This window comes from Corvus moneduloides, chromosome 3 (assembly GCF_009650955.1).
Source record: "Corvus moneduloides isolate bCorMon1 chromosome 3, bCorMon1.pri, whole genome shotgun sequence".
NCBI classification, from domain to species: domain Eukaryota; kingdom Metazoa; phylum Chordata; class Aves; order Passeriformes; family Corvidae; genus Corvus; species Corvus moneduloides.
The window spans coordinates 56,784,008-56,811,075 of NC_045478.1; the positions used below are offsets into that span (position 1 = coordinate 56,784,008).

Here is a 27,068-nt window from a genome sequence, read left to right on the forward strand (position 1 = left end):
ATAATCACTTTATTCTCCAGCTGCACATTGCTCTCACTACATCTTTATTTGTGTCCTTGGAAGGACTAAGATGAGCCCAGCATGTACTGTCTCCATCTCCACTGTAATGCCAGGCAAACTGGACCTGGTGATTGTGTTACAAATCTGAATGTGAGAGGCTGAAGCCAGTTAGCACAGTGGACCTTCCTTGGGGATTTCTTGAACTTGTAGTTCCAGTGCATGGTGTTAGTTGTCTGTCAGCGATCACACCGTACTGTATTCTGGCTGTGTTTTATTGCTGATTTGGACTTCTACACACCTAAGTTGCCCACTTTTATTTCACTGGCAATGAACCAATAGACCATTTTTTAAATTGCCCCATACAAATCATCTTTAACTATAGTACACTGCTCAGTTAACAGACCTCAGCCTCTTTTCTGTATAACACTGACAACCTGGAGCTGACACAGTGACTCATATAGATACTGAATCTGCATTACCGAAAACTCTGAAGAGGCTGATTTCACTGATGGATACATGCCTGCAAGACATGACAAAGATTAGTGGTGCACAAAATATCTGTATCAATTATCAGTTCTTAAAAACTGTTTACATTCCACTTCAGGAAATGCATGTACTGAGATGTTGCAGCTAATCAGAAGAGACGGACCAATTCATGTTCAAACTGAGTTGTTACTTGTTTTCAGGACCAATGTTTCCCTTGGCCTGCACCATGCCTTAGCATGCCGGCTCAACATCAATCACCCTTAGAAAAGGCAGCTTACAGCCAGCACAATACCAACAACTCATTTACAGGAAAGGAAACAACCATGAAGGAGCAAATTACTCCTCTGAGAAAAATAGCAAAGATTCATTTATAAAATTAAAATACCAAATGCTGTAATATGGGTGATGAATTTGCAAATTAGGTAGAAGGTGATGATGGAAGACAAGGGAGAAAAAAAGCTGTCAGAGGTTTGAATCTTAGGTAATTTGGTGCTTTATGCTGCCTATATGAAGCTGCCAACAAACTCTGTGGAAATGAAGAGATAATACAGCAACACACAATCAGGGGATGGAGAATAGGGGGGTATTTTTCATTTTAATTGGCTTGAGAAAGAAAACCTGAAAGAGAAACTAAAACGTCATATTTAAAGTTGCCTTTAATTACTGCTATCTGCCATGGCAATAAGAGCAAGTAAAAAGGAAACACTATTCCCACCATTATGTGGGAACTTGTCTCCAATGGCAGCCACCTGATACATCTTCTTAATATTAAGAAAACCAAAGCTTAGGTACATTAGCAACCACAAGAAACAACAATAAGTAAAAACATACTAAAGACCACTAATAACCACATCCAGATTTACCAGTAAAACCTACAGATCCAAGTTTTATTTCAACTAGGGTGTGTGAAAATTCTCCCTGGAGAATTTCAGAAGAATATCAACCCCTCCCTGAAAAATTTTACGCCATTCTAGCATGTAGAATACTGACTTATTTAGCACTCTTTTATGTATTGTATACAAAAAGCTCTAGAAAACTTTCTTTCCTGAATACTTAGCATATTTCTGCAGTTTATCAGTTTTGCAACCAAATTTTATTCCTATTCTCTACATAGCAAATTTAACTTTGTAACTGTATTAGAGCAGAGATACAAGTTCTATAGCTCTAAATGTTTAATTATACGTTAAATATCATCACTCTGGAACTAGAGGAGGACACACCTGTAAAAATTTCAACATTAAAAAGTGAGGGTAAAAATTACTCATCAACTCAAATTCATAATATTTACATGAAAATAAAGAATTTAGAAAAGAAATTAAGATCTGCTATAGGGCCCCTTTGTACACCATGAAAAATCACTACATTTAAAATTACAGTAATTTAACTGTTAAAACTGAAGCAGTCAAATGAAACCACATTTTAGAGTAAACACAAACTGTGCCATTTTCTTTAATTAACTATTCTGATTTGAAACTACATGAACGATACCCATGAAAAATCAGAGGTCCAGTTTCTGTGATTGATAAATTTTCCTGGATCATTTTTCAGATACAGATTTAGCTTCATCTAACACTTTCAGAGAAGTGTTATAAAAAAAGTAATTTCAGCTTGGAGTTTCTACCCAAATGAGTACCATTTGCAGCGGCACACCTCCTCTGTGTGATCTTTGGAGGCATCAAGTATCTATCCCTATTCTCACTCTGGAATTAATTGACTTTACCAAACAATACTGGAATTACTACAGTTCACAGTGTGTATGGCTTGAAATTGATCTGGTTTTGGTTTTACATTTTTACAAAAACTGCGCTTGATTTTTTTTTCCAATTTGAAAAAATATTAATTACTTTGGGTTTTGTTTTGTTTTGCAAATAAACACATTAAACCTGTTGATTACATTTAAGGAAGCAGATCCTACTATCACTTTGACATGTATTTTCTGAAAGCAAATATTCAATAATTGATATTTTTTGTCAAAAATAAAATCTCCCTAGAGATACTCCTGGCATTCACTCTTGTCACCATCAGTTCTCGAGAGGCAACTTAACTGGCCCTTAAAGGATGCCTCCAGAAAGATCTTTTGCCTTGTACTGATGTCCCAGTTCTAGGAAGTTGAAGCTCAAGAGACAACTTTCCATTGTCTTCCCCACCTTTACCCTCTGGTGCTGACTGTTCCAGCAGCTTGTGCTCTGGAGCCTTACCTGTGATTTATCCCTTCCTGATCAGCTGCAGATTTCTGAGACAAAAGCCCTACAAGTATTTTGCTTTTGCCATGGGTTCAGAAACTTCCTTTCCCAAACACAAAGGCTACAAACCTGCCTAAAGTAAATCCATGTCTCCAAACAGCACTGGAGCAAGCTTTTGTCCCAATCAGCCCTGAGAAAACAACCTCCCAGATCTTAAATGGAAATACAACCTTTTTTTTTCCAAAAATCAATAAGGACTGGTTTGCTCAGTGCAGCAAGTTAGAAGTCCCAGGTAGTTTTGACACAGCCCAGGTTAAGCAAACACAGGTCTCAGCATCAAAAGCAGTACCGTGCTGAGCCATAGGCTAAAAAGTGTACGAGCCTCCTGATCCCCAAACCACTCCCTTGCATCCCCCTCCTGCTCTGGCTATGCAACCCTGCCCACTACACCCAGCAGAGAAGCATCACACTCTTCATCAAACTTAGGCTACTTATAAGCCCAGAATGGAAAGACTTGTTTTTTGCTGTGTGGTGTACTTAAGCTTTGCTTTGCAGAGCTTGCAATTTTTTAGTATGTAATTTATTTAATTTTTTACTGATACAGCACAAACCTGCTCAGAAAGGAAGCTAAATTGCATGGAGGGGACGAGGCTGCATTTGCAAAATGGCACAATTAACTTGTTTTTCATGTGCTGTGCTTTGCTCCCACCCTGGCCCAAATTAAAGTATTCTCCCCTCAAACTTGTCAGAAAAGATTGTTGAAAAAGTACAAGAATTTGGAATATATTAGTTACCAAGACCACTTTCTGCAGAGTTTCGGTTGAAGGTCTTTCACAGCAGGGAAACTGCTCTTGAATTTCAGCCATACGCAGCACTCGCAGAACCGGTTTTAACTTTACAGTAGACTTTTGGACTATTCTGGATTTTAAAATGAAGACATTAGTTTTCCCAATTTAATTAACAATCTAACTAAGATGGATAATAAAATTACTTAGCTTTGTTATGACTTCACTTCTGAGCAAAATTATAACCCTCTCTGTGATTACTAAGAATATCCGTAAATGAAACTAAGTTTATTGTCTCTGCTACTGATCCTGTCACCCCTTTTCCAGAATAAGACATACACTTGCTCAAAATAAAATTCTCTCTAACTTCAGAAGTGAAGACACCTGTATTTCATCACTCTTTGCCATTACAGATCTGATCACAACCAACAAGGTTCTGAAGCACCCACACTTTTCAGTACTATCTTATCACACAGAATACCCTTAACAAGGGGGAGAAGGGAGGAAGGAAAAAAGAAAGCGGTGAGGGGGAAGTGAGTTCCAGAAAAATTAAAGGTTTAAACTCTTACAGGGTTGGAAGGGATTTAAAAAAAAAAAGGGGGGGGGGGGGGGGGAAACCTTTCTAATTTGGGGTGCAGTTCTTTAATCCAATGTGTTGAACCTAACCAATGGTTCTGTAAAGCTACAGCCAAAGAAAGCTTATGTGTCTGATTTAACTGTTTTGTTGTGACAAAATACCCACTTAACACATTTTTCTGTTTCAAGGCGCTATGCCACATTTATCTAACGTATGTAAACAAATAATACATTAAAACACATGCCATGTTCCATTTCAGTAGGATTTCTGAAACAAGACAAAACTGAAACTACTTGCATAGCGTTTTGAAAAATATTGGTTATGCTACACATTATACTTTGGACAAATAGTAGTAAATCAACACCCAGAAGTGAAATTCAGATTGAATTCAATGCTACCAAGATAAGTACATCTGATGTTCCAGCTCTTTTTGGAAAACCAGACAGCTGCTGCTAATTTCCATGTCATTGTCCAAATACATGCTGTTAAGACCTCGTAATTAAGTCCAGGGACAAAGATGATGCTTTACTTTAAGGTTCATTTTTATCTTTATAAAAAACAAAAGTAAAAAACCTAGGCACATGCAAACACATGCTCGCTCATATACGCACAAGTCCCATTGCATGTACCATTTTTATTTAAAAGAGAAATGTGCTAACCAAGCAAATTTTGGCTTTGTTCTGATTTCTCTGTCACACAATGAACAACTGGTCATCTGGCTATGACAGAAAACATTGGTTAGCAACCTGGAAATGCATTGCAAGCTGCTTGATATTTCAACCTGTATCAAAAAAGCATAACCATGTTTTGATAACTTATCACAACTTCCAGTACAGTACAAATAGTTTAATAATTCAGTTCATATAGGAAATAAATTTGGATCGATGTGCAGGGTTTGTCTCTCTCCCATGGAAAAACATATTGTTTCTCTGCATTTAAGATTTACATTAAAAAGCATTAGAAATATAGTAACAAGAACTTGTAATCCACTTGGTTTACCATTATGGAAAAAGGGAAGGGTTAGGTAAAGGGGTTTTCTTTGGTGGTGGTATTATTATTCACCATTAATAAGTATTGTTTTATTTATTTTTTAAAAAAACATGGTGGGCGTTATGTTTGTGTGTTCTTTACAAGTACAAGCATAGCATCAAGGGCAGCAGTATTATTATTCACCATTAATAAGTATTGTTTTATTTATTTTTTAAAAAAACATGGTGGGCGTTATGTTTGTGTGTTCTTTACAAGTACAAGCATAGCATCAAGGGCAGCACATATTCACCCTATCAAAGAAGGCCAAATAGCATCCTGGAAGTAATTTCACAGCAGGACCTGTGGCAGTGCAGAGGGAAGACCAACACCAGCTTCCTCTACATCCCTTCCAAGGGCAGCAGCCCTTTCCAAGGAAAGCTGGAAAATGGACAGTGGCAGGGGGAAAAACAGCATTACAACCCTCTTGCCTACAGCTCTGGGTATAGCAGGAGTGGGAAGCAGGGAACAGAATTAGGGAAATACCAACTTTCAATTCATCAGTTAAACATGGCGTTTCAGGGATATCAGTGGCTGATTTTCTTTCAACCACTAAACCTCTGAATGAAAGAACAAGTTGCAAGTGCAGACATACAACAAAACACTTATACTGAATACAAAAGTTAACACAAAAGAAAGAAGGGGGGGGGGTGGAAAGACAGATGGTGAAGGTTGTAACTCTTTCTTAACTCATTTATTGGAGGTTTGAAAGTTTACAGTAATCCCTTAAGCATGGTAGAAAAGAAGAGGGTGAGAAACAGGGCTTCAATCAAGTGAGAGAGTGTGGACCTGAGCATGTGTGCCTTTAAGATTTCACAAAGATAGAAGAAAAAAAAAAAAAAAAATCAGACTAAATGAAGATTATCTGTCTCCATTCCTGCCTAGAAGTCCACAGCAGATTTTCATTTTTGAACTTTTGGTTGTTGGGTTTGTTTGTTTATTGCTGGGAAGTTTTTTTTTTCATTTTCAGATGAAATCTACTTGTGAAGTTAACCAGTCAACTGCAACACCTGAAGCTAATCAGGTACAACCAAATCAACTAACGATCAAACCTAGAAAAGTTACACGATATGAGCATAATGCACACCCAAAGGGCAGCCACATACACTAGATAAAAAGTGTTTTACTGCTGAAGCTTGACAGCTGGAAGATGCAGTATCATCACTCATTCCATTCTCCTTGTTTTCTATTCCTTGCAAAGTGCACTAGAAATGCCCTGGGCAAGCAGATCCTTTAGGTGTCTGCTGTTGAATCTGGCACAGCTGCTGTTTCTTCTTCCTTCCACAAAAAATCAGTGGCAGGATGATACCCCCAGAAACCCATACCTCTTGTTCTGTCTAGTACCTCAAGATGAATGCTACCAGAAATTCCCTAATATTTGATTTCTCTTTCAGTAACTCAACAATGCACTAGGAAGACTGGAATTACAGGACTTGTGCTATTTAATTTTTTTAAAGGCTTATCACAGTTATTCACATTGAACAAATATGCTTTCCTTTCTTGTAAGTAATTTCATTCCATAAATAGCAGCAAACTGCAACTACTATTTCCAGGTGAGAGTTATTTTCTTCCAACAGACACCACCTACTGAATAATTCACAACCTGTGAGACACATTCATTGCCTGGAGAACATAGTAAAGAGAGCAAAATTGACAATTATGGCAAAAGTGTAAGCCAAGCCAAAAAGTTGACTCTAGACTAAAAATCTACATTATGAAATTTCTAAAGGTAAGTCACACACAAGCAGCAAGCAGGCACACACAACCACCCCCGGTAAATATGCTGTTCACACCACAGCAGGTCAGTAAAGTGACACTGCAACAACCCCATTAACTCCCCTGCTCTGCATTAGCAGGGGTGCCCACACAATCTGTACCTTCCATGAGCATGGAAAACATGTCTTTGCTCTGCCTTGCAGTTGTCTGGCACTAGCAGCACTGTTGGGCTTCCGTTTGCTGTTGCTTGTTTGCGACTCAAGGTGAGATGCAGTAATCCTGGCACGGGCATCAGCAAAATCACAAAGGTTTCCAGTTACAGGACCCATTCCAGCAAATGAATAGTACATTCAAAGATCTCATGGATAACATACAAAAGGCTCCAGAAGACACCGAGACCACAATAAAACAAATCAAACCAAAAAACATCAGGAAAAAAACAGCTTAGGATGCACTTTTATGTAGTCAAGGTACTTCACAGAAGAAATCCACTCCAAAAAGTTTTATACCAATTCTTTAAATCTTCTAGGAGCTGCACATAAAGACATTTAAAGAAAATAGTGAAGGAGCTCCATTACTGACTAGGAAAAGGGGAAGAACTCTCTAAGAGGAAAATAACGTGTCTGTAAAGACAGCAATGCAACTATCCCTGGCTTGGAGCCCAGAGAACTATCTGCCTGACTGTGCCATCACTTTATCTCCCACTGGGCAATTACCAGTTCACAAACTTCCCATCACTATCTTAGCACCAGAAAATTGTTCTACTTCAGATGGTGTTTCAGAACTTCCAGAATAGGGGTATAATTTACTTCACTCTGGTAAGATGGGGCAAGGAGGGTGGGGGTGACTTTAAAATGCTTTGTAATATCTTTTGGGCAAAGCAGAAAATTCAACAATACTTGTTTGTTTATTTCTTTAAATACACCGACCTTGTACATTTGATCAGAATTTGATTCTAGTGCAAATTAATTGATACACTGCCCCCTCATCTTTGAATTTTGATTATTTTCTCCTTCAGAGCAACTATCTCAGTTGTTTTTTCAATGTCACCTCAAACAAAGTCTAAACTTCAGAAAAGAAACACATACAGGGTAGAGAGAATTATAAAGATATGAGGTACTTATTTCTCTCTGAGGAGGTCATATCACCAGTCAACATGGGATTCCTATTACGTATTAGTCTGGATGAAGAACAGCTTTTGACTTTACTCCAAGCCTCGGGCTTGTTCATCATTTAGCATCAGAAAAAGAGAAAATATTTTAAATAAAACCATCAAAACAACCAATACATTATAGCATGGTGTGCACATACTTAAAAAATTCTTCCTGAGCATTTCATCTTGCACTTAATAACAAAAGTCAGAAAAGGACAAAAGAAAAGTTAAGTAGCTGCATAATTCTCAGTATAATTTTTTTTCCAACTGTATTGGTTTTGGCTGGGGTAGAGTTCATTTTTTTCATAGTAGCTGGCATGTGGCAATGCTTTAGATTTGTGCTGGAAACAGTGTTGATAACACAGGGATGTTTTTGTTACTGCTGGGCAATGCTTGCACAGAGCCAAGGGCTGTTCTGCTTCTCACACCACCCCTCCAGTGAGTAGGCTGAGGATGCACAGGTTGAGAGGGGGCATAGCCAGGACATCTGACTCCACAAGCACACCAGTGACCAAAGGGATACCCCACACCTTATGGCATCATACTCAGCATATCAAGATGGGAGAAGAAAGAAAAAGGGGAGTCATTCGGACTGATGGCATTTGTCTTCCCAAGCCCTGTTACATGTGATGGAGCCCTGCTCTCCTGGAGACAGCTGAACACCTGCCTGCCCATGGGAAGTGGTGAATTAATTCCTTGTTTTGCTTTGCTTGCACTCACAGCTTTTGCTTTACCTATTAATCTGTCTTTATCTCAATTTACAAATTTTCTTGCTTTTGCCCTTCCAATTCTCTTCCCCATCCCACCAGGGAGGCGGAAGGAAGTGAGGAAGGGACTGTGTGAGGCTTCATTGCCAACTGGGGTTAAACCACAACACCAAAGAGGCACTGGGGGTTGGGGGTGGTCAGGCAAAATCCAGACGTCCGACAGCATACAATGCTTCATAGCAAAAATTACCTAACACAGTATCTTATCAGTGTTGAATTGATGAGTTCAGACTTTTAAACTGAAAACCCTGATACTTCAAGGCCCATGAATTTGGAGACTGATTGGTTTCCAATTTTGAAGTGCAGAGATTTTAGTGAACTTTTTGATAATGATTCTATACTGCACTATTATATTTTTTCTTTTATTCTCTTTCACTTAGGGGTAGACTGGAAACCCCTAGCAGAGCACAATTCATTACTCAATCTTTTCAGAACCCATATAATGAAATGAAAGTATTATCAGTTTCTGCTTTCTTTTAACCATCTACTTCAAGCATATATCACTGATTTCTGCCATAATCCCCTTTCATTCATTTCACTTTTCATGTGAATAAAAGAGCCAAGTGGAAGAGTATATCATTGCAGCTCCTTCATAGTGTGATATTCACAATTTTTCTTAGGGATATGATCTTGCAGAAGCTGATAAAAATATTTCAAAATCTGAGCTTCTTATGTAACAAGTAATTATGCTTTTCAACTACAGACTAAAATCCTAAAAAAGAATAATCTCGACAAAAGGAACCATATCCAGAACTTCTTTATTTACACATGATGATTTAAGTCAATCTTGTATTTCTGAAAAAAATTAATCAGGCACTCCAAGATGGCTGATTAGCAATAGTGTGTTTTCCACTTCACTGCCTGACAGTGCTTGCAGTACGATAGGGAGGAGAATGCTACAGGCTTTTCATAATCTTGGTAATCAAGGTTAAAACAAAATTTGCATACCACCTTGCAGATGCGAGGAATGTTTCCTGGAAGAGTGCTGAGGTTAAAGTCACATATATCTCCCCAGAAATGAGGCACTGGCTAAAAGTATTATGTATTTATCTCAAAGTAAGCCCTCATGAGTTTACAACCAGTAGTGTTCCACTTAAGATTTTTAGGTAATTATCAAGGTAATACTAACCTCCAAATCTTTCACTGCCTTGGAAAACATCAAGCATCTACTAAATTTTCATCACTGCACCCTGAAGATAATCACTATTTTGCATGAACGGTGAAAAAAGGTCAAAATCGTCATCAGCCTCATTGGCACTGCATTATTTGATGGAAAGAGAATTGAAGAGTCTTGTATGTAGAGCCATGCAATTCCTTACAATACTTCAGTACTCCAAGTATAATACTTCTACTCTCCTTTCAGTTCAGATCATACATATAGCACAGGAAACCCAGAGCACAGTAGAACAAAAGAAACCTACACACAAATTTTAATATACCAAAGAAAAGCAGTGGAAAAGACTATTGAAAATTTTAAACAAAGGAAAAGGGAGGCAGTAAGCTGCTAACATTTCTTTTTTCAGCACATAAACTCTTTAGCTTCAGAATTCTGTAAATTCAATTTTTTTTCAACTCAGGACTAAGAATAGAGTAACAGAAGCAATTGCTCAGATTCCACAGTTCCTTAGCCTATCCAAAGTAGTTTCTTCTACACCCCTGCTGGAATGGAGTTTTAGGTGTTTTGTGGAGGCAGAGCCATCTCTGCTTGCAATGGTGAAGTACAGCTTGGATTAGTGACTTAGACATGGCTGACACATTTCACTTGATTAACAATAATTTCTGCTATTTTTAATTGTAAAAATTCTTTGATACTAATTTATCAGCTTAGCCCTTTTTTAATGCAGCAGACCCCAAAATAAATTAGGTCTCATCTATTTTGATAGGCTAACAAAAATCATACCCACCAAGCTAGGAAAGCTATTACATACATCTCCTTAAGGCAATTTTAAAGTTCCTAAATAAAAAAAAAAAAAAAGTGGTGGGCAGGAGGAGACAACACAATAGGTGGGGGAGAGGCCAACAGCATACATCATCATTATTTATGTGCTTTCCCACTACCGTCATTCCCTTGTCCCTCAGGAAGCTCCTGTGTTCATAAATGAGCTAATTCTAGACAGAAAGAAAGCACGTTGTGGCTGGCCTGCAGAACATACCCTGCTGAAACAACGCCACAGACCTGAACTAACAGTCAAAGCCTGCTGGTCATTTCTAAGAAAAAATAAAGAGTTTCCAAGAAGTCTCCAATACTTATGGTGTTATTGAAAACCTAGATGCTGGCACTTCAGCTGTGACGAGGCTTGTTTGGGCAATGCTCACTTTCACTCCCTGCACTATGATTTCCCAGTTTGAATACTGGAATGAGTCAGTATTTGTACAAGTCCTTTGAGGGCTGTGAGTGCTTTGTGATCTGCAGAACTAAATTATTAAAATGGTTCTGGTAATCACTCTATTGGAAATTATGCCTTTTTTTGTCCTCACCAAATCAATAAATATCTTGGAAGAAATGAGACAGAAATGTGACAGATTTGCTTGCATGTATTCATGTTTATCCTAGCAGTTAAAAAAGCTGCTGTTGTTTTTGTACTAGCAAGGCTTGGAAAAGCAATAAGAAAGTTCATTATTTAAAAAGTCTCCCTCTGAGTAACTCTTCAATTAACTGTATAAAGAAGAAGTTTTCTGATTAAGTGCTGCCTAGCAAGTAATAGTCAGGAGAACACTTAGGGGTTTAGAAAATTTCTGATGAGAAAGCAACATCATTCCTCTTTGGAGATATTTTCAAACATTAGAGATAGTGGTAAGCAGTGAGGCAGTTAAAAGTGCTTTCATTTGGTGAAAACTATAAAAGAAAGAAGGAAAACAAAGGAGACAAACAAATGTATAAGCCATTTCATTGTGCATTAATGAACTAGAAAAAAATAGTTTATTGACAGTCACCTTAAACTCTTAAAAGCCACAAAGTATTCTCAAGGGAGTTATTCCTCAAAAGGAATGATAAAGAATGATGCACCTATACAAGGAACAATTCAGTGATTTATACTACCTACAAACAAGAGCTATTCCAAGTTTAGGGAAAAAAAATATCTCAGTTTATTAACTACTATCTTAGATTTCTTTAATTATACAGCTAACCCATATTTTACTAACATATTTTAGGAAACAATTTTTATATCTCTGCTAGAACGAAACCAACCACCCCTCCAAAAATGTTCTAATTCATATTTTATTTCTGAGCACCCTTAGAAACTGGAAGAATTTAAAAGGCTTAATTTTAAATTTCAATTTAGAAAAGTCTAAAATATTATGTTACCCCAGAGGAAAAGAGCCAAGAGAAATGGGTGTAGGAATAGTAGTGGCAGACAAAGATAGCTTTTATTTCTACAGCCAGGCAAAAACTTACACAAAATATGACCAAACTGATTTAAACAACCACAGAATAAAAAATATAAATTACATCTAGGAATCCAGAGAAAAAGTTAAGCACACATACTCTTGAGGGGTGGAAGGGGCTGGGCATCCACAACAGCTATTGCTGTCAGGCACATTCATGGGTCTAAAGCCTGCAGTGTGACCAACCTCCATTCACTTTTTTCCGTCTGGTTTACCCACCAGACCAAAAAGGCCCGTAATTCTTGAACTGCAAGTGGAATCTCCTTCATATTAGTGAGGGTTTTGCAGAACTCTATCATATTTGTCTAAATTGGGTCTTTTCCCAAGCCAGATAACTTAGCGTATTTCAGCACTGCCTCTCACACATGGTTACAGACTGCTCTCCTCTGCCCCTGAACTCCTCCTCATGCTGAGATTTCCATCAGACAATTTTCACTGTCTTGCAACTCAACATCCAAGACTTACACAGAGAGCTGTAACAGTAACTGGTTGGCTGCTTATCAGTGTTGCTCAAAATTTTCAAATAAAGCGCTTTCTGCATTACATTATTTTTTCCTACCTAGTCAAAAAGTTACACTAGCTCCAAGTTTATTTATAAAGTTTGTCTTTGGTATTATTATCAGTAATTTTCTGTGTTCCAAAATATTTTAAATAAAGGCCTATGAATACATCAGTCTTTTAGAATGTTGCTGATTTTTTTTTTAATGATTTTTGTATTTTCTTGATGTTAGAGAGTATCTCAAGGTTAAAGTCCATATATAAAAAAAGGACATTTGCCTTATAAATAGGAAGTTGGAGTTTGGGAGGGTGGGTTTCTTCTAAAGTTAGCCTATAACTCAGTTCTATGCAGTTCACGCAGGTGCTTTCCATTTCACTTGTGGCTTTCCTTCCTTAGCTATAATTAATGACTAAATCTCTTCTAACTCCCTGTCTTCCCAAACTTTTCTGCATACAGCTTGTTTACAGTCTCACATGTCTACGAGTTTGGAATAGTGATCTGATATCCAAAAAGGCAAAAATTCTCATATTTCACAAGAAATCTGTTTCCTACCTTATGTGGCATATGGCCCAACAGTACACACCATTACTTAATCTTCAGTCTACCATTCCCCGTTATACTTCTATTACAGTTTTGAGACCTTTCAAGATGATGAAGGAAAGTAATTTTCCAAGATCTTTGAGCAATTTAAACTTTTGCAAATCCTATAAATCATCAGTACTATAATAAAGAACAAATTAATTATCCAAATCAGGATTCACAATCCTGCAAGAGAATTATTTGGCTTTCCAGAGTTTTCCGGCAGTATTTTTGAGCTGATAAAAGACCTTTTGCTCAGTGCAGTTCAGTATTTTTACTTTGCTAGCTATACTTCCAGGTGCAACATCACGCCTATGAAGTCAGTATCCCAGCCAGCATGTTTGCTAAACTGCAGAACACCATTACTGTATAGTGAATTTTTAAAGAACCATAAAGAAACAAAGTAATTAGTTTTTTACAAGTTTGAAATTTATGGTTCCAAGTCAAGAGTTTCTTTACCAGTTTCTGATATAAACATCAGGTTTGTAAAACCAAAAATGGAAAGCCCATGGTTCACATTGCAAAATGGACCTCATATGTGACCGAGCACAGACGTGATCCTGTGGAAGCAAAACAAATTTGCAAAACAGAGACTTTTGGGAGACTGCGTACAAAAAAACTAACAAACCACAAACAAACAAAATCAAAGTAAAAAGGAATGACATAGGTAGCAAGGGAAGTGGAAAAATGACTGTGGCAGAAGCAGGAAGGAAGAGACAGCCCTCAGCAGTGGGATAATCCCTACTGTGCAAAGGAGGAGAGAACTTGGGGAAATGAACAGAAGCATTAGACAAAAAAACTCATCCAGACAGGAATAAACATCTCAACCAAAATAAATTAATTACAGTAATAACCAACAAAGAAAACAAAGTGACAAAACTCCTAGTCAGTTACAAAGTTTAAACAATAAAAATCACAAAATATTTTTCCTTTGAAGCAAACCTGAGTCAGGTCAAATGTGGCATATATCCAACAGGGTGACAAAAAAAAGATTCCAGAACCAGCAAGGACCAAAATGAAATCAACTTGATCCCAAGGGATTCTCTAATCAAGCCCTTTTCTTCAAGAGTTCATCCTCATGTTAAACAAGCAGAATAGAAGCTGCAGATGTCTTGCTAGCAGGAGACAGAAGACAGATCATTACAGGACTTCTGAAACTCCGCGAGTGCAAAATACGACAAGTGAAGAATTACAGGCCCCAGGCTTGGAGAAACCCCCAGGAATAGTCCTAACATGGAATTAACATTGGAATTCCTTGTCATATATATTGTAAACACTAGAAGCTTAAATCATTGCCAAAAAAAAAAAAAAAAAGTACTAACAGGAATACAGAAAGGCACCACTTATGTTCTTAACTCAAAGTTCTTGAAACACATATATGCTCAAGGCTGGAAGTGTGTTCTGGGGGAGGTATGAGTTTGTCCTGTTCCTGAACTCTTCTACAAACTTCCACTCCTATCTGCCAGCAGAGACAGGGTACAAAACTAGGTAAAAAGTTTTATCCAGTAAAGCTACTATAATAAACTGTACTGTGTTTGTCAGAAAATAAATATATAAATAATTGCCCAGCAGAATATAGTTAAAGAAAGTTAAGGAATTTGATTTTTTTAAAAAATATATTCCTGTGAGTAAAAGGAGGTGTTAAATCCATCCAAAAATGCATAAGACTAATTTCTTTTTTATACTAGAGTGACATGTAAAAACACTGTGCTAGTTTGAGCAGGAGGCAATGAAGCTTCAACAGAGCACAGCAGAGGACAGAAATGCTCTTTAGGAGCTAATTAGCCAAGGTGCAGCACTGTTACTACAACTAACTTGGCCAGGCTGCTAACTTCCAAGTCACCACATGAGACTTCCTTAGAGCGAACCTGTGCTATTCAGCCCCTGATAATCTCTACTCTCGTCCTTCACTTAAAAGTGAAGGAAAGGGCAGTGAAGTTGACCTGATTGTAACAAAGTACATGCAAACAATTGTGCTCAGCAGTGATCTTTAGCAGTGACCTTGCTTGTACAGGCAGGGATCCAATTCCCAGGTTAGTAAAGAACCACTTCCATCTTGTTATAGAAACCAGTGCTTATTTTCCTCAGTACTAGCTAAACTCACTGACCAACAGGTAGATAAAAGTGCCAAAATCACAAGGTACAACTGTACAGCATGGAACTCTAACAAGAAAAATGAAAAAAATATTTCCATTCCAAAGCATAACTCAACTCAAAACTAAGGAACAAACTAGAAACAAACAAACAAACAAAAATCTACCAAGAGCAATGTTGAACCTGAACCTTGAGAGTTGAAAGAACCAAAACCACAAAAATACCAACCCTGTTCGTGCAAACAAGCAGTTGTGCACAGATAGCATGCAGATTTCCCCTCCTGTTCATAAAAGCAATTGTGCAAGTTGGACACAAATCACAGCAGGTTGCATTAACAGTCCTCCAGTTCTACTCCAGGCTTATTTTTAATTTAAAAATAAACTGGGTTACACATGATTTCAATATTCTGTTGGACGACCAAGCAAAGGAAAGAATGAATTTAAGCAGAGTCTGTGGAGAGATAATGTGGAGGCTGTAACGTAAGTGAAAAATGGCCGTGTTGCTAAGATAAGGCTCCAACCACCAATCTCATTGTCAAGCCTGGCCATCTGTGAGCAGAAAACTGATTTACTGCATATAATGCTGCTATACTTGATCACTACTGTACTGTTATAAAAGGCTCCCGAGGTTTGTTTAAGGACACCAAATGGTACTTTCTAGCAACATAAAAAGGGTTAATAAAACACCTCTTCAAAAGCCAAGTTTTCTGGAGCCAGGCTTCAGACCTTTAAATCAAATTTTACCCAGTTTCAATGCCACTGAAATTTCTTTATCAATAAAATTTCTTTATAGACGAAATTTCTTTATAAATAAAATCATTAAAACCACGGAAACAAAACCCCCAAAAAATCCCATAAAATGATAGTAAGTTACATAATTTTCACTGTATAAGTAAGGCTGCTTGCACTGAAGCTTATTCATGGATGTTATTTTGATGGTGGGCAATTGCAACAAACTTTAGATAAAGGCACTTTTAAGAAGCAATCCTACAGTACCACTATTCAACAAAACCATTAATAAAGCAGCCACTTTCTGTCATTTAATAACTACTCTGGAGATCCAAACTCTTTGCAAGAGCACTGATGAAGAATATTTAGATAGGGGCCTGTAAGCACATTGTGGTGTAACACCTCATGGTGTAACAACTCAGATGAGCACATGTAATCCAACTCTTCCCACACCTACACGCCAGAACAAAAATGCCCATGTATGAGATTTATCCTTCACATCAAATACCCACTGAGTAAAACAGCTGCAGGTACTTTCTTAGGTTAATCAAACAAATCAAATAACAGCATCCAGTAATAACAAAACAAATTTTCCCTCCAAACAACAGGCCTACACTGCGGGTGGTTTTGTCCCATAGCAAACAAACAGGGAAAAAAACACATCCTGAACAGCTGCTCATTAGGTGAGCACCATTCTGCCTGCACAGCAAATGAAGCAAATGTCATGTGGAAAAAACCATAGTTTACAGTCATGTAATTAGACATGGTAACACAGGCATAAACAAAAGAGGAGGGACGACAAGTACAAATTACAGTTGCACAGGCAATTTATTTCTGGGAGTTTATAATTTTTGATGCTCCTGGACTTCAACCTTACCATTTCTTTTAACAAGGCTTTTTTCCAGCTATTTTTTTTTCCTATTATACAGTAATAGATAACTATGAACATTCACCCACTATAAAAAATATCCATTCCCACATAATTATTTATACTGAATGGAACACTTCACTTCAGGACATTGGGAGAATACTCCATCAGAACAGACTAAAACAACACAAAGTGAATAGGACCTTGCAGTAAATATTATAAAGTGGCGTGAATTTATGGCAAGTTTACCTGATATTCATTCGGCCAGAAAGTGCTGACAGCCAGCTCTGCTCGAAGCCAGTCTTTGCCGGTGGAGCCAGTGACATTCCAGATGGGATTAGCCAGTGGTCCTTTGTTCACCCTAACGAGGATATTCAAAGTGCCTGGGTTTCCTCCATTCTTGCTGTACAGAAGGTAGCTGAAATCGATGCAGTGAGTATCGTTTTCTTTCATTGTTGGAAGCTGAAGTCGAGTCTTTTCTCCGGGGTCATGGTCTGAGGAAATCACTATCATATATGATCCTAAGGGAGGGGAGAGGGGGAAAGAGGGAAAATAAAGGCGGTAGTAAGGAAAAAGATAAATACTAAGAAACTGATTATTCACTGTGAAAAATGATGAAATGCATAGGTTTTCTTATCCCAGAAACATCAAAATGAAATCCAGCAAGCTATAAAATGGCTTAAAACATGACTGAAGCAGTATCTACAGAAGATATCACATACCTCTGAGTACCTATCTAGATGCCTCCACCTACAAACTTTTCTCTCGTTTTAGGATCAGATAATTGGAAATAGTATCACAGATGGACACGGGAAAAAATAACAAGAGAAGAAAAGCATAATCATTATTCTGAGGTCACTGAGGCCAAAATTTTCTCACCTTGCTCTGCAGATTTTCTGAAAATAAAACGAAAAATAAGGTTCACATTCCTCAATGCAGCTTTATCACACCTTTTTCTACCCCCCAAAAAAGAGGCAGACTCGAATCTGAGATATATTAGCAGTGGAAATAGCTGACTTAGGACACCAAGCTGAACTTGTTTGGAAAAGTTTTGTTTGCTCCTCCATTTTCCAACGGATTTAAGGGGATAATAGAAGTTTCTATAGCTAGAAGAGTGTCCACCTTGTAAATGTGTGTTACAAATATACACAAAGTAAAACAGGCTGTGCCTGTCTAGCTACAAAGGCAGAAAGAGGAAATCATATGTTTCAGCGGGTTATACAGGCAATAATGATGAATCAGTCTGTCCTGCTGTCCTTCAGAATGGATGGTAAAGACAGGCTGCCATCTAACCTAGCCCAGAGCTGATCCATTTCTTCAAGAGGGACAGCTCCATACCAGGCACTACCTGGTTAATGAACCTCAGAGAAAAAAACTTGCTAGATAGGGCATGCCAGGCCAAACTTTCCAACCAAGTGAGAAAATCCAATTCAACATACGATCTAAATCATTGCTACAGGAAAATTTCTTAACCAAAATTTACCTTCATATCTGCTTAATGATTCCAGAACCTTCCTGTTGATGGATTTTCCTTTTATTTTCAGTCCTAAAGGGCATCACAATAAAGAGCCTTTCCTCGTGAGGAAAGTTCAGGTTAAATCCATCAAAAATAGAGAAAAAATTTAACCTAAAATTAAAAAAGTAATGGATATGTGAGCATTTGCCCAAATGAGTAGTCTTGCAGAAGTCCTGGGAGTATGTGCATGAATACTGGTAAAAAATCTTCTCTGAAGTATAGTCATATAAATTATTACCATTTTGTACGTCAAATGTTATCCTTTGAGTTTTAGACAACAAGGAACTATTGTGTTCTAGTATGTCCTAAACAGTTGTATTAGGCATTCTGAAAATTGTTCACAAGCTGTTGCTCAGGAAAAGATGAAAATTTATGTACATGGAATTAAATCATCTGTGTGAGGGGCTAATTTAGCATCTTTACTAGCCTGTAAAGCAAGTCTGTGCTAAAAAATTTAGGAAAAAAAATGAGAAAGAAATATTTTAGAAGGAAAGCTGCTCTTATTAAAGCACAGTGCATTGAAATCTATATTTTTAGTAGTCATCTTAAAGAAAGGGTTTAAAGAAAATGACTATAATGTAACATAAGCAAGTAGTTCATATTAAGAATTATATACAGAATCCATTATTTTATTTATTTTTTGTTAGAGAATTTGGTAAAATAGCAACTCCTGGTTATTTCTTCATCATTAATACCCATTTATAAAGACACAAAAGAATCATATTATATTATTTAGATTTGCTGTTACTTTAAATCTTTAAAGATTATGGTCTAGAATCAGTTGATGATTGCCTGAGAAAGTGTTTGTAAACCACATCCACTGGTGTGTAATTTTTATGCCCCCTGCCTCTAGAATAAACTTAGTAATATGCTAGTTTGTAATCTCTATTTTAGTAATATATATGTTCTTACAAGCACCTGATCATCAGACTAGAGAATAAGATTTTCAAAAGTTTTGTTACTAAATACTATGAATGTGGCAGGGGGAGGCTGTACATCAGTAATTTGGGGTTTTTTCCTTCTACATAAGAGTTAGAAAACTGAAAAGGGTCAGTGAAAAATGACAGACTGCTTCCCACACTGTTAGCACTGATTATCCATGGACATCTAAATTGCCTCTTTGCCTTTCTTACTTGTGTTTTGCAAATATTTTAAAGCAATACACAAAAAGCAACTCAAGTCTTTCCTACCAAAAAAAAACCACCCCAAAAAAAAAAAAAAAAACACTAAAAAATCCCCGTTTACTTCTAATATTTCTAAAGCTAAGATACAGAAGAAGATAAACCCACCAACATTTTCTGAAGTCAGTCTGGGGGGGAAAGGAAGAAACAGAATATAACCTTTGCAGAATCAACCTTTGCAGATTTTTAAAATGTTTCTCCCAACTTCTCTTAAAACCACTGGAAGGAAAAGAAAATCAAATTCAAATTATAACAAATAAACTAGAAGTATTTAAAGATCTTGTTTCTAAAGTAGGGGAATCTGCTATAGCCTTTGGAAGCTTCAACATACATTTTTTAGCATATCAACATATTTTATAGTACTCCACTTTCTCAGTCTCATTTTTCATCATTTAAAAATACTTAGCAATGAATTTGCATGCATCTATCTACATGTTAGTCCTACAGCACTTCATGAAATGCTCCAGACAGCACTCATAGACCATTTATCACAAAGCCAAGGCATCTGTTCAGCATCTTAAAAACTACTTTCCTTCTCCTCCTTTTTTTAAACTTAAGCAGCTGTATTACGCAACTGTACAGAATTCTGCTCCTTTCTCAGTCATCTACCTACTCCAAGAAAATCAGAAGCCAATGCCAGAGCAAACTATACAGCAAAATGATATCTTTGGAAAACATACAAAATACTTTCTTACACCTTTCATAAGAAAGTCATTCTTTACTTGTAAAGAAATACAATATGTTTGAAAGAGTTAGTAGTTTTGCCTCATTTATATATGCTTGCAATACCATAATATTAATTATTAATAATTATATTATTGTAAAATCTTCATGATATCTTAAGATATTACTGGACTTGGCAGAAATGCAAAGTATAAACAATGGAACTGCTCACAATCTCATTAATTCCTGAGATTAACTAATTGTTTGAGATTTTCAGTGAGAGATTAGAGCAAATGTTACAGCTCACTATTCACGGTGGTGCTACAGGCTGGAGCAGGGACATAGGGTGAGAAGGAAGGAGCAGCAGACACCAAGTGCAATGGATTGACTGCAGCCCCCAGTTCCAATCCCCCTGTGCCTGGGGTTAGTTTTCCCCCAAGGTGAATCTGTTTTTGTCTGTGACAGTAACTGATGATTTACAAAATAAGTGATCTCCCTGTCGTTTTCTCAACCCATGAGCTTGCCCACCCTATTTTCCCCCTTGTGCTGCTGAGGAAAGGACCAAAAAAGGGCAGGGTGAGGGACTAGCCAAGGTCAACACACCACAAATGCCAGAAAGGTAAAGAGCAGCAGTTAGTGTTAGTACTAAGTGTGTTATTAAATCCCAGTAGAGCCAGGCTCTATGATTTTTTTTCCCCCGTTGTTACTGGCCTAGCAAGGTCAGGCACAAGCAGATGTAAAATGCTACATACACCTATTTCCCTTGAAAACAAGGAAGAAAAAACACTACTCTGTGTTCTGTTTCCACTAAGGTTTTACAAGAAGAAAGTCAGTTGCAAGTGAGTTACTCCATTAAATACCAAAACGGTTAAAAAAGAAAAATTCAAGAAAATTTTAAAAAATAAACAAAACCAAACCAACATATTTGGGGCAATGGAGAAAGAAAAACTTAACATGAAAGAGCAGAAGTTCATTGTTTCTTCTTACAAGACAGAAAGGGTGAATTTCAACTTTGGATGATGCTGCAAAAAAATGTAAGAAGTATCCAAAGTCATCATTTATGCCTGGACAAATACCCATCGTTCTTAAATATTCCTTTCACTCCCTATTATTTCACCATGCTCCAGTATGTCGTCTTTAGTTCCTCTGGCAGTTAGAGCCATTACAAAAGGCACACAACTCATCAGTAACATTTTTCTTGAAATTTTTTCTTGTAGTTTGACAGTGATTTTGTTTCATTGTTCTTTCAGTAATTCCCAGAAGAATCTTCTTCATTCTTGCAAATGTACAATCTTTAAGAGTTATATGTTCTCTTTCTCCCAAGAAGCTCAAGTGTTAATTTTTCCTACTTGAATGTAGTTTAGATTTCTCCAAATCAAACTCAATCCTCTCATTTAGCTTTTCTTCTCTGAAGTGCCTTCTATCTATTTGCCAGTTAATAGCTTCTAATGTTATTCCTGATGTAAAAGGTCAATCCAATTCTCTCCTACACAAAATGGAAACAACAGACTATGAAACAGCTAAATGGCACTGCCTCCTAAGCTTTGATCCAGTTCATGCAAACAGTTCAGCTTTAGGATCAGCCTTTCAGGAAGATTTTGATGCCTATTCGGCATTAAATTCATGAACTTGCTAAAGGGCATCTACACGGCTATGGAATAAGAGCTACTAGACTTTCCCTGAGCCATGTTATTAAACACAGCTGTATATACCTCATAGATTTCACTGTCTTTTATTTATTTTGATAAGCACTAAACTTGATGTCCTAGTTCAGTGGCAAGGACAGATCATTTCAGAATAAATGAATTCTTTAACTAATTGATTGTGAAAAGTCTTAGTTTTTATCCCCTACTGAAAACTAAGCTCTCTTATCACCCAGCAGTCAACTGAAGGTAAGAACTCATGCTAAGATTAAAAAAAAAATCCTTAAATAAAATAAAATTTGCCTTCTGTAAGGTACCAATGTGACAGAGCAGTTTCCCAATCAAATTATTTTCTCTCACTTCCTTGCTTCCTGAAAAACGGGTTTGTATTTGAAGTGTGAAACTTGTAATTTTCAGCAGGCTGGTCTTCAGCTCCTGCAAATCCGCTTTCCTCCAAACAAGAACTAACCATCAAACCATCTCCATTTTAGGGACATACTGTGGTAATTTCTCTGCCCGTGAATGTGCTCCTTCAGTTACTAGGACTTTCAGCTTCAGGTGGGAAAAAAATAGTTCAGAACATTACAAATTTCATATGCAACTAGATTTAAAGGTACAGAAGTAGATGCAATTTTGTGGTTTGCTGGTGGGGGAGAAAAAACCTGACTATATACATCCCCTTTTGGTAGAGCATAATGTGAAGATGCTTAAATAGATTCACAGAAAAAGATCAGCTGAAAAGAAGTCTTCCCCATAAAATTAGAAGAAGGGGTTTTCTTCACTTCATGGCAATGTCAACTACATGAAATGGAGGGTCCAGGCACTTATGTGCCTTATCCTAAAGCTCGAGACTACGTGACCTTTTTGTCTTTTGATAATGACTGTGTAACATAGTCCCTGATTATGTTTTACGCAACATTTATGAGAGACTGCAGGCAATGAACAGGCACTAAAACAGAGAAATAGGCTTGCAACTGGAAGCAGGCTGCGAAGAGAAGTTCAAAACCATCTATATTAATTCACAGAATTATTTCACACCCAATAGTATTTATGCCTATTTTGTTCTTTGGAGAGTGTCTCCCCTGTGACAATTTGAGAAAGTCCTCTACTTGTATTTCTTTTTTGTAATTTGCAAGAAAGGAAAAAATAAAGGCTAATGGAAAAAAGTCAAAAGCTCCTAAATTTTTCTTCTTGCAGGAAGCATATTCTTTTCAAAAGAAAAAAGACAAAGCCTATGAATATGTTAAATATACTCCAGGTAAACCTCCATGTGCTTGGGTTTAATAAAACCTCAAACTATTATAGCCTTTTTGTTCTCTTTTGCCCTTGATTACCTAACATACAGTAAATGTCTGCAGCCCTAGGATAGGGGAAAAAAAAAAAAAGCAAAAAACCCAAGAAATTATGAAGAAAACTACAGACATTGTTAGGGTTTTTAGTTTTAGGGCCCTGCACCATCAGTTAAGGATACTCCTTAAGGAGTGTGTCTGGAGAAAAATGTTACTTTGTAACACTATAGTCACACTTAAGATACATTACTTGATACACACTTGAAACATTCAATATAATTATATCCTGATTTTACCTCTTTTCGTCTTAAAAAATTCAAAAATAATGTTATTGGTGTAAACAACACAAAATTTCTACAAAATTTCTTTAGATGGCTATAACTCAGAGGTATTTTTCCACTTACTTCACTTGTTTACAATATCATTCCCTATGCAAGACTCATATTGTTGAAGGCTTGTTTCAATTTCTTTATATATTGTTAAAGTGAAAGTGGGGGGTTACTCAGGATCATGAATTTCAACTTCATTACCTAGCCCAGTTCCAAAGCACCGCAAGTCAAATGCAAGTCAAGATAAGACACTCAATTTAATACAGAGATTTAAAATAACAACAAAAATACACCATACAGGCAGGGGAAATTTTTCTGGAGAATGCAAATCTTTTTGGGGTTTCCTACTTCCTGCAGAGAAGGAGAATTATTAAAAGAACCAAGCCAAGGCAGGTTATTAAGCTACATTGTATAAATAAAAGCAGAGCACTTTCTCAATTTGAACAGAAACTCAGCCTCATGGACTGCAAGAGCTCATCAATTCATCAATTTCACGCTGGTATTGCAATTTCACAGAAGGAGAAAAGGTGTCCTGCCCTCCAGGCTGTAGTCATTGATGCCAAAAGCCCTGCTCTACCAGCAAGGTCATGCAACTGGGATTCCCCCATTAACCACACCCACGGAGGTCAAGCAACAGGGACGCAGCCTGACAAGACAGCGCAGCACAAGACTGACCCAGGCAAGACAAATGAAAATAGCACCAGATCAGCCACAGAATTAATATCATGGGCACTACAACACTTTGCCTGTATTTGCACCTATGATTCTACTGTCATGATACTAATATCATTCATGACTTGTTCAATTCCATGAGAACAGGAAAATGTTTGCAATTAAAAGAGAAAAAGAGAAAGGAAAAACCTCTATGTTTCAAACGCCTGCAGTATTTGTAACAAAGTTCATTATGAACTTCTGACTAAAAGTTGTTCCTTGGGCTAGATGTAGCTACAAAAGTTTTGTTCTCCATACTAACATTTTACAAATGAATAAATACAAAAAATACACACTTTGGAAGTGTTGGAATTTGTAGTTTTCTCATACATAACACCAACATCCCATGGATTTGTTCATACTGATGCAGAGAAAATAGGCCATGATGACATACCAGTTTCTGAGGTATGATAATTTTCTCCCTCTTTTTTCACGTGATGGACCTTTAGCTAATATGTAGACTTTAAGCACTCCAAAACTTGAGACAGAAAAATTCCAGCAACTGAAATTTGCAATGCATCTTGTAGAGTCTGTACAAGAGAGCATACATGTTGTGTTGTGCTGCTCTGAACTGCCTCTTCCAACAAAGCAGTCAGAAAATGACATTTGATATAGTGCATCAGGCAAGCTTATGGAAGGACAGCGTTACGGACCAGTAAGCTGCATTTCAGTAACCAAAAGGCACATGGAATAGTTTCATACTTATTTAGGGATTAAGCGAGGCACTCTGTCATGAATTTTTAACATCGGAGTCCGTGAATGGATGGCTAAGACAAAAGTAACAACAGCTCTGAACTGTCTGAATTTCTGCTGCAAACCCATAAATAACCCAGACATGGTGGCACAGTGACTCCAGGATGCTTCTCAGTCACCCAGGGGCTGATCTGGCTGCCCAAAGAGCAGCCAGCTTTTCTTCATTCATTGGCCAGCTTTCCTTCTGGAAGAAAATGTCTTTTCTATGCAAAATTTCCAAGAAACTTCCAACTCTAGATTACTATCAACTCAGGATGAAGCCTTCCTCTTGGGATATCAAATAACTGGGTACCATTTGTGCCTGCACAGCCCAGCGCCAGTCAGATGTTTTAATCTGCAGTTCCCAGAGCAGCAGCTAAAGTTGCCAAACCCCAAGGCACTCCTGCACCTCCTGGGAAAATTTCAGTCCCATGAAGACACCAACACCTATGAACACTTGCAACAACTTCACTGTGTGAAAAACATGTACGGAAGTGCTTAAATCCATTTTACTTCTCCATTCCTGTAAGCTGCTCTGATATTACTTGACTGAATAATGCAGTCAGTAAGGTACAAACAGACATCTCCCTCTGTGTTGGCTTTTTTCCACCCATTTTTTGACAGACCCTCCAGGATAAAAGACCAGTGTTGGCCATTCTGTATCCACCTACAGGTCTAGGATGCTGCCATATCACCACCACCACTGAACATTCAGCATTTAGATTTTTCAGATGCTGATAAAAGAGACATGCTTTACTGAGAATGTTACAAGAGATGGAGATCAAATTATCTATTTCTGTGGAGTATTATTTATTTGAAAAGAAATTAAAGTGATATATGAAGCTATTAAAGTATTCTAGGGCAGACAGTCTTATAGAAAATGTCAGTGCTGAGCGCTTGCTTAAGTCTTTGGTGTGCCGCTGTGTGTTTGCTGCAGTGCACAAAAAAACTTCACAAAAAAAGGTCACAAAAAATTCACAAATGTCAGTCAAGGTGACCTAAAAGCTCACAACCACTGAAATTCACAGGACTTTTACTCCTACCTTGTGCCCTCCTCCATCTATGTTCATCAGACCCTTGCAAAGCAGCACACAAATCCAGTAATAAATGACCTAGGTCTCCTGTGCCCTCCTCTTGAGACAGAAAAGTTTGATTTCTTCCTAGGTGAGGGAAATGAACTGACCCCTGGAAAAGCCCAAGAACCAGAGCCACATCAAGATAAGAGAGGAAACAGAAGTCGTAACACAGATAGACAAGTGGGATACTCCCCATTAAAAAAAATAGTTACAAGTAACTTCTTGCAATTATCTTGAAATTATTTAGAGAAAGGAGACTCAAAAGGAGTCTTTAGGACTGTTTTTTTTTTTCATTGCCAGCTAAAAAATACTCTGCAAACACTCTAGGCTTTTTTCTCTTTCTAAGTGGCATTTTAGATTTTAACTGAATAGGAAAATATAATTTTTGGATGCACATTCACACTCAGAGCGTCTTTAACACACTAGTCATTCTTCCAAAAGCAACAGTATTAAAAGTGCATTGAGAAGATATTTACTCCTATCAGCTTAAAACACTGAAACTGAAAACAGAAACAAAATTGGTCATTCCCTGGATAAGCACGTGACAGGAGAAAATAAGAATTAACAATCTGCTGAGAATACTACTCCCAAGCATCACCAACAGTTAAATAAAGGCTCATTGTTATATGTGACAGTGGATTACAACTGCTATTACAGACCTTCAGAAGAGGAAATTAAACGTCCTATTTTTTTTATAGTAGTCTAAGAATTTATTTAAAGCATGGGAGGTTTGTAAAATATTTTCACTGGGTTTTTTAGGGGTTTTTTGGTAACAGGAAGAATATTCACTCCTTTATTTTCAACCACTTTTTCTTGGCACCAAATAGTTATGTTTCCTGTTATGAAATCAATTTTTCTCAGAACATTGTTTTATGCAACAGTGACCTGAAGAGTCTTTGTTATTTCCAGGTTTTGTTGCTTTTACAGGTGTAGGACCTACACTTAAGGAGTTGTATATTCCTTGGTTAAATGCACAACATGAATTAAGAACCAACTGCTGAGAAGGACTACCACTGATAGGAGTTCTGAAAAACAATATAAAACAATACTTAAATAGTGGAAAAAATATTCACCCTATGC

At 37.3% G+C, this 27,068-nt stretch overlaps 1 protein-coding gene across 18 annotated transcripts in view; it reads right to left on the reverse strand.

The window, feature by feature from the left end:
* PTPRK (protein tyrosine phosphatase receptor type K) overlaps window positions 1-27,068 on the reverse strand; it is a 390,147-nt gene that overhangs the window by 243,266 nt on the left and 119,813 nt on the right. For all 18 annotated transcript variants that reach the window (XM_032101656.1, XM_032101653.1, XM_032101659.1 and 15 more), the window contains exon 3: window positions 17,098-17,369. In XM_032101656.1, coding sequence (XP_031957547.1) covers window positions 17,098-17,369 — 272 coding nt within the window. The remainder of the gene's footprint in view (window positions 1-17,097; window positions 17,370-27,068) is intronic.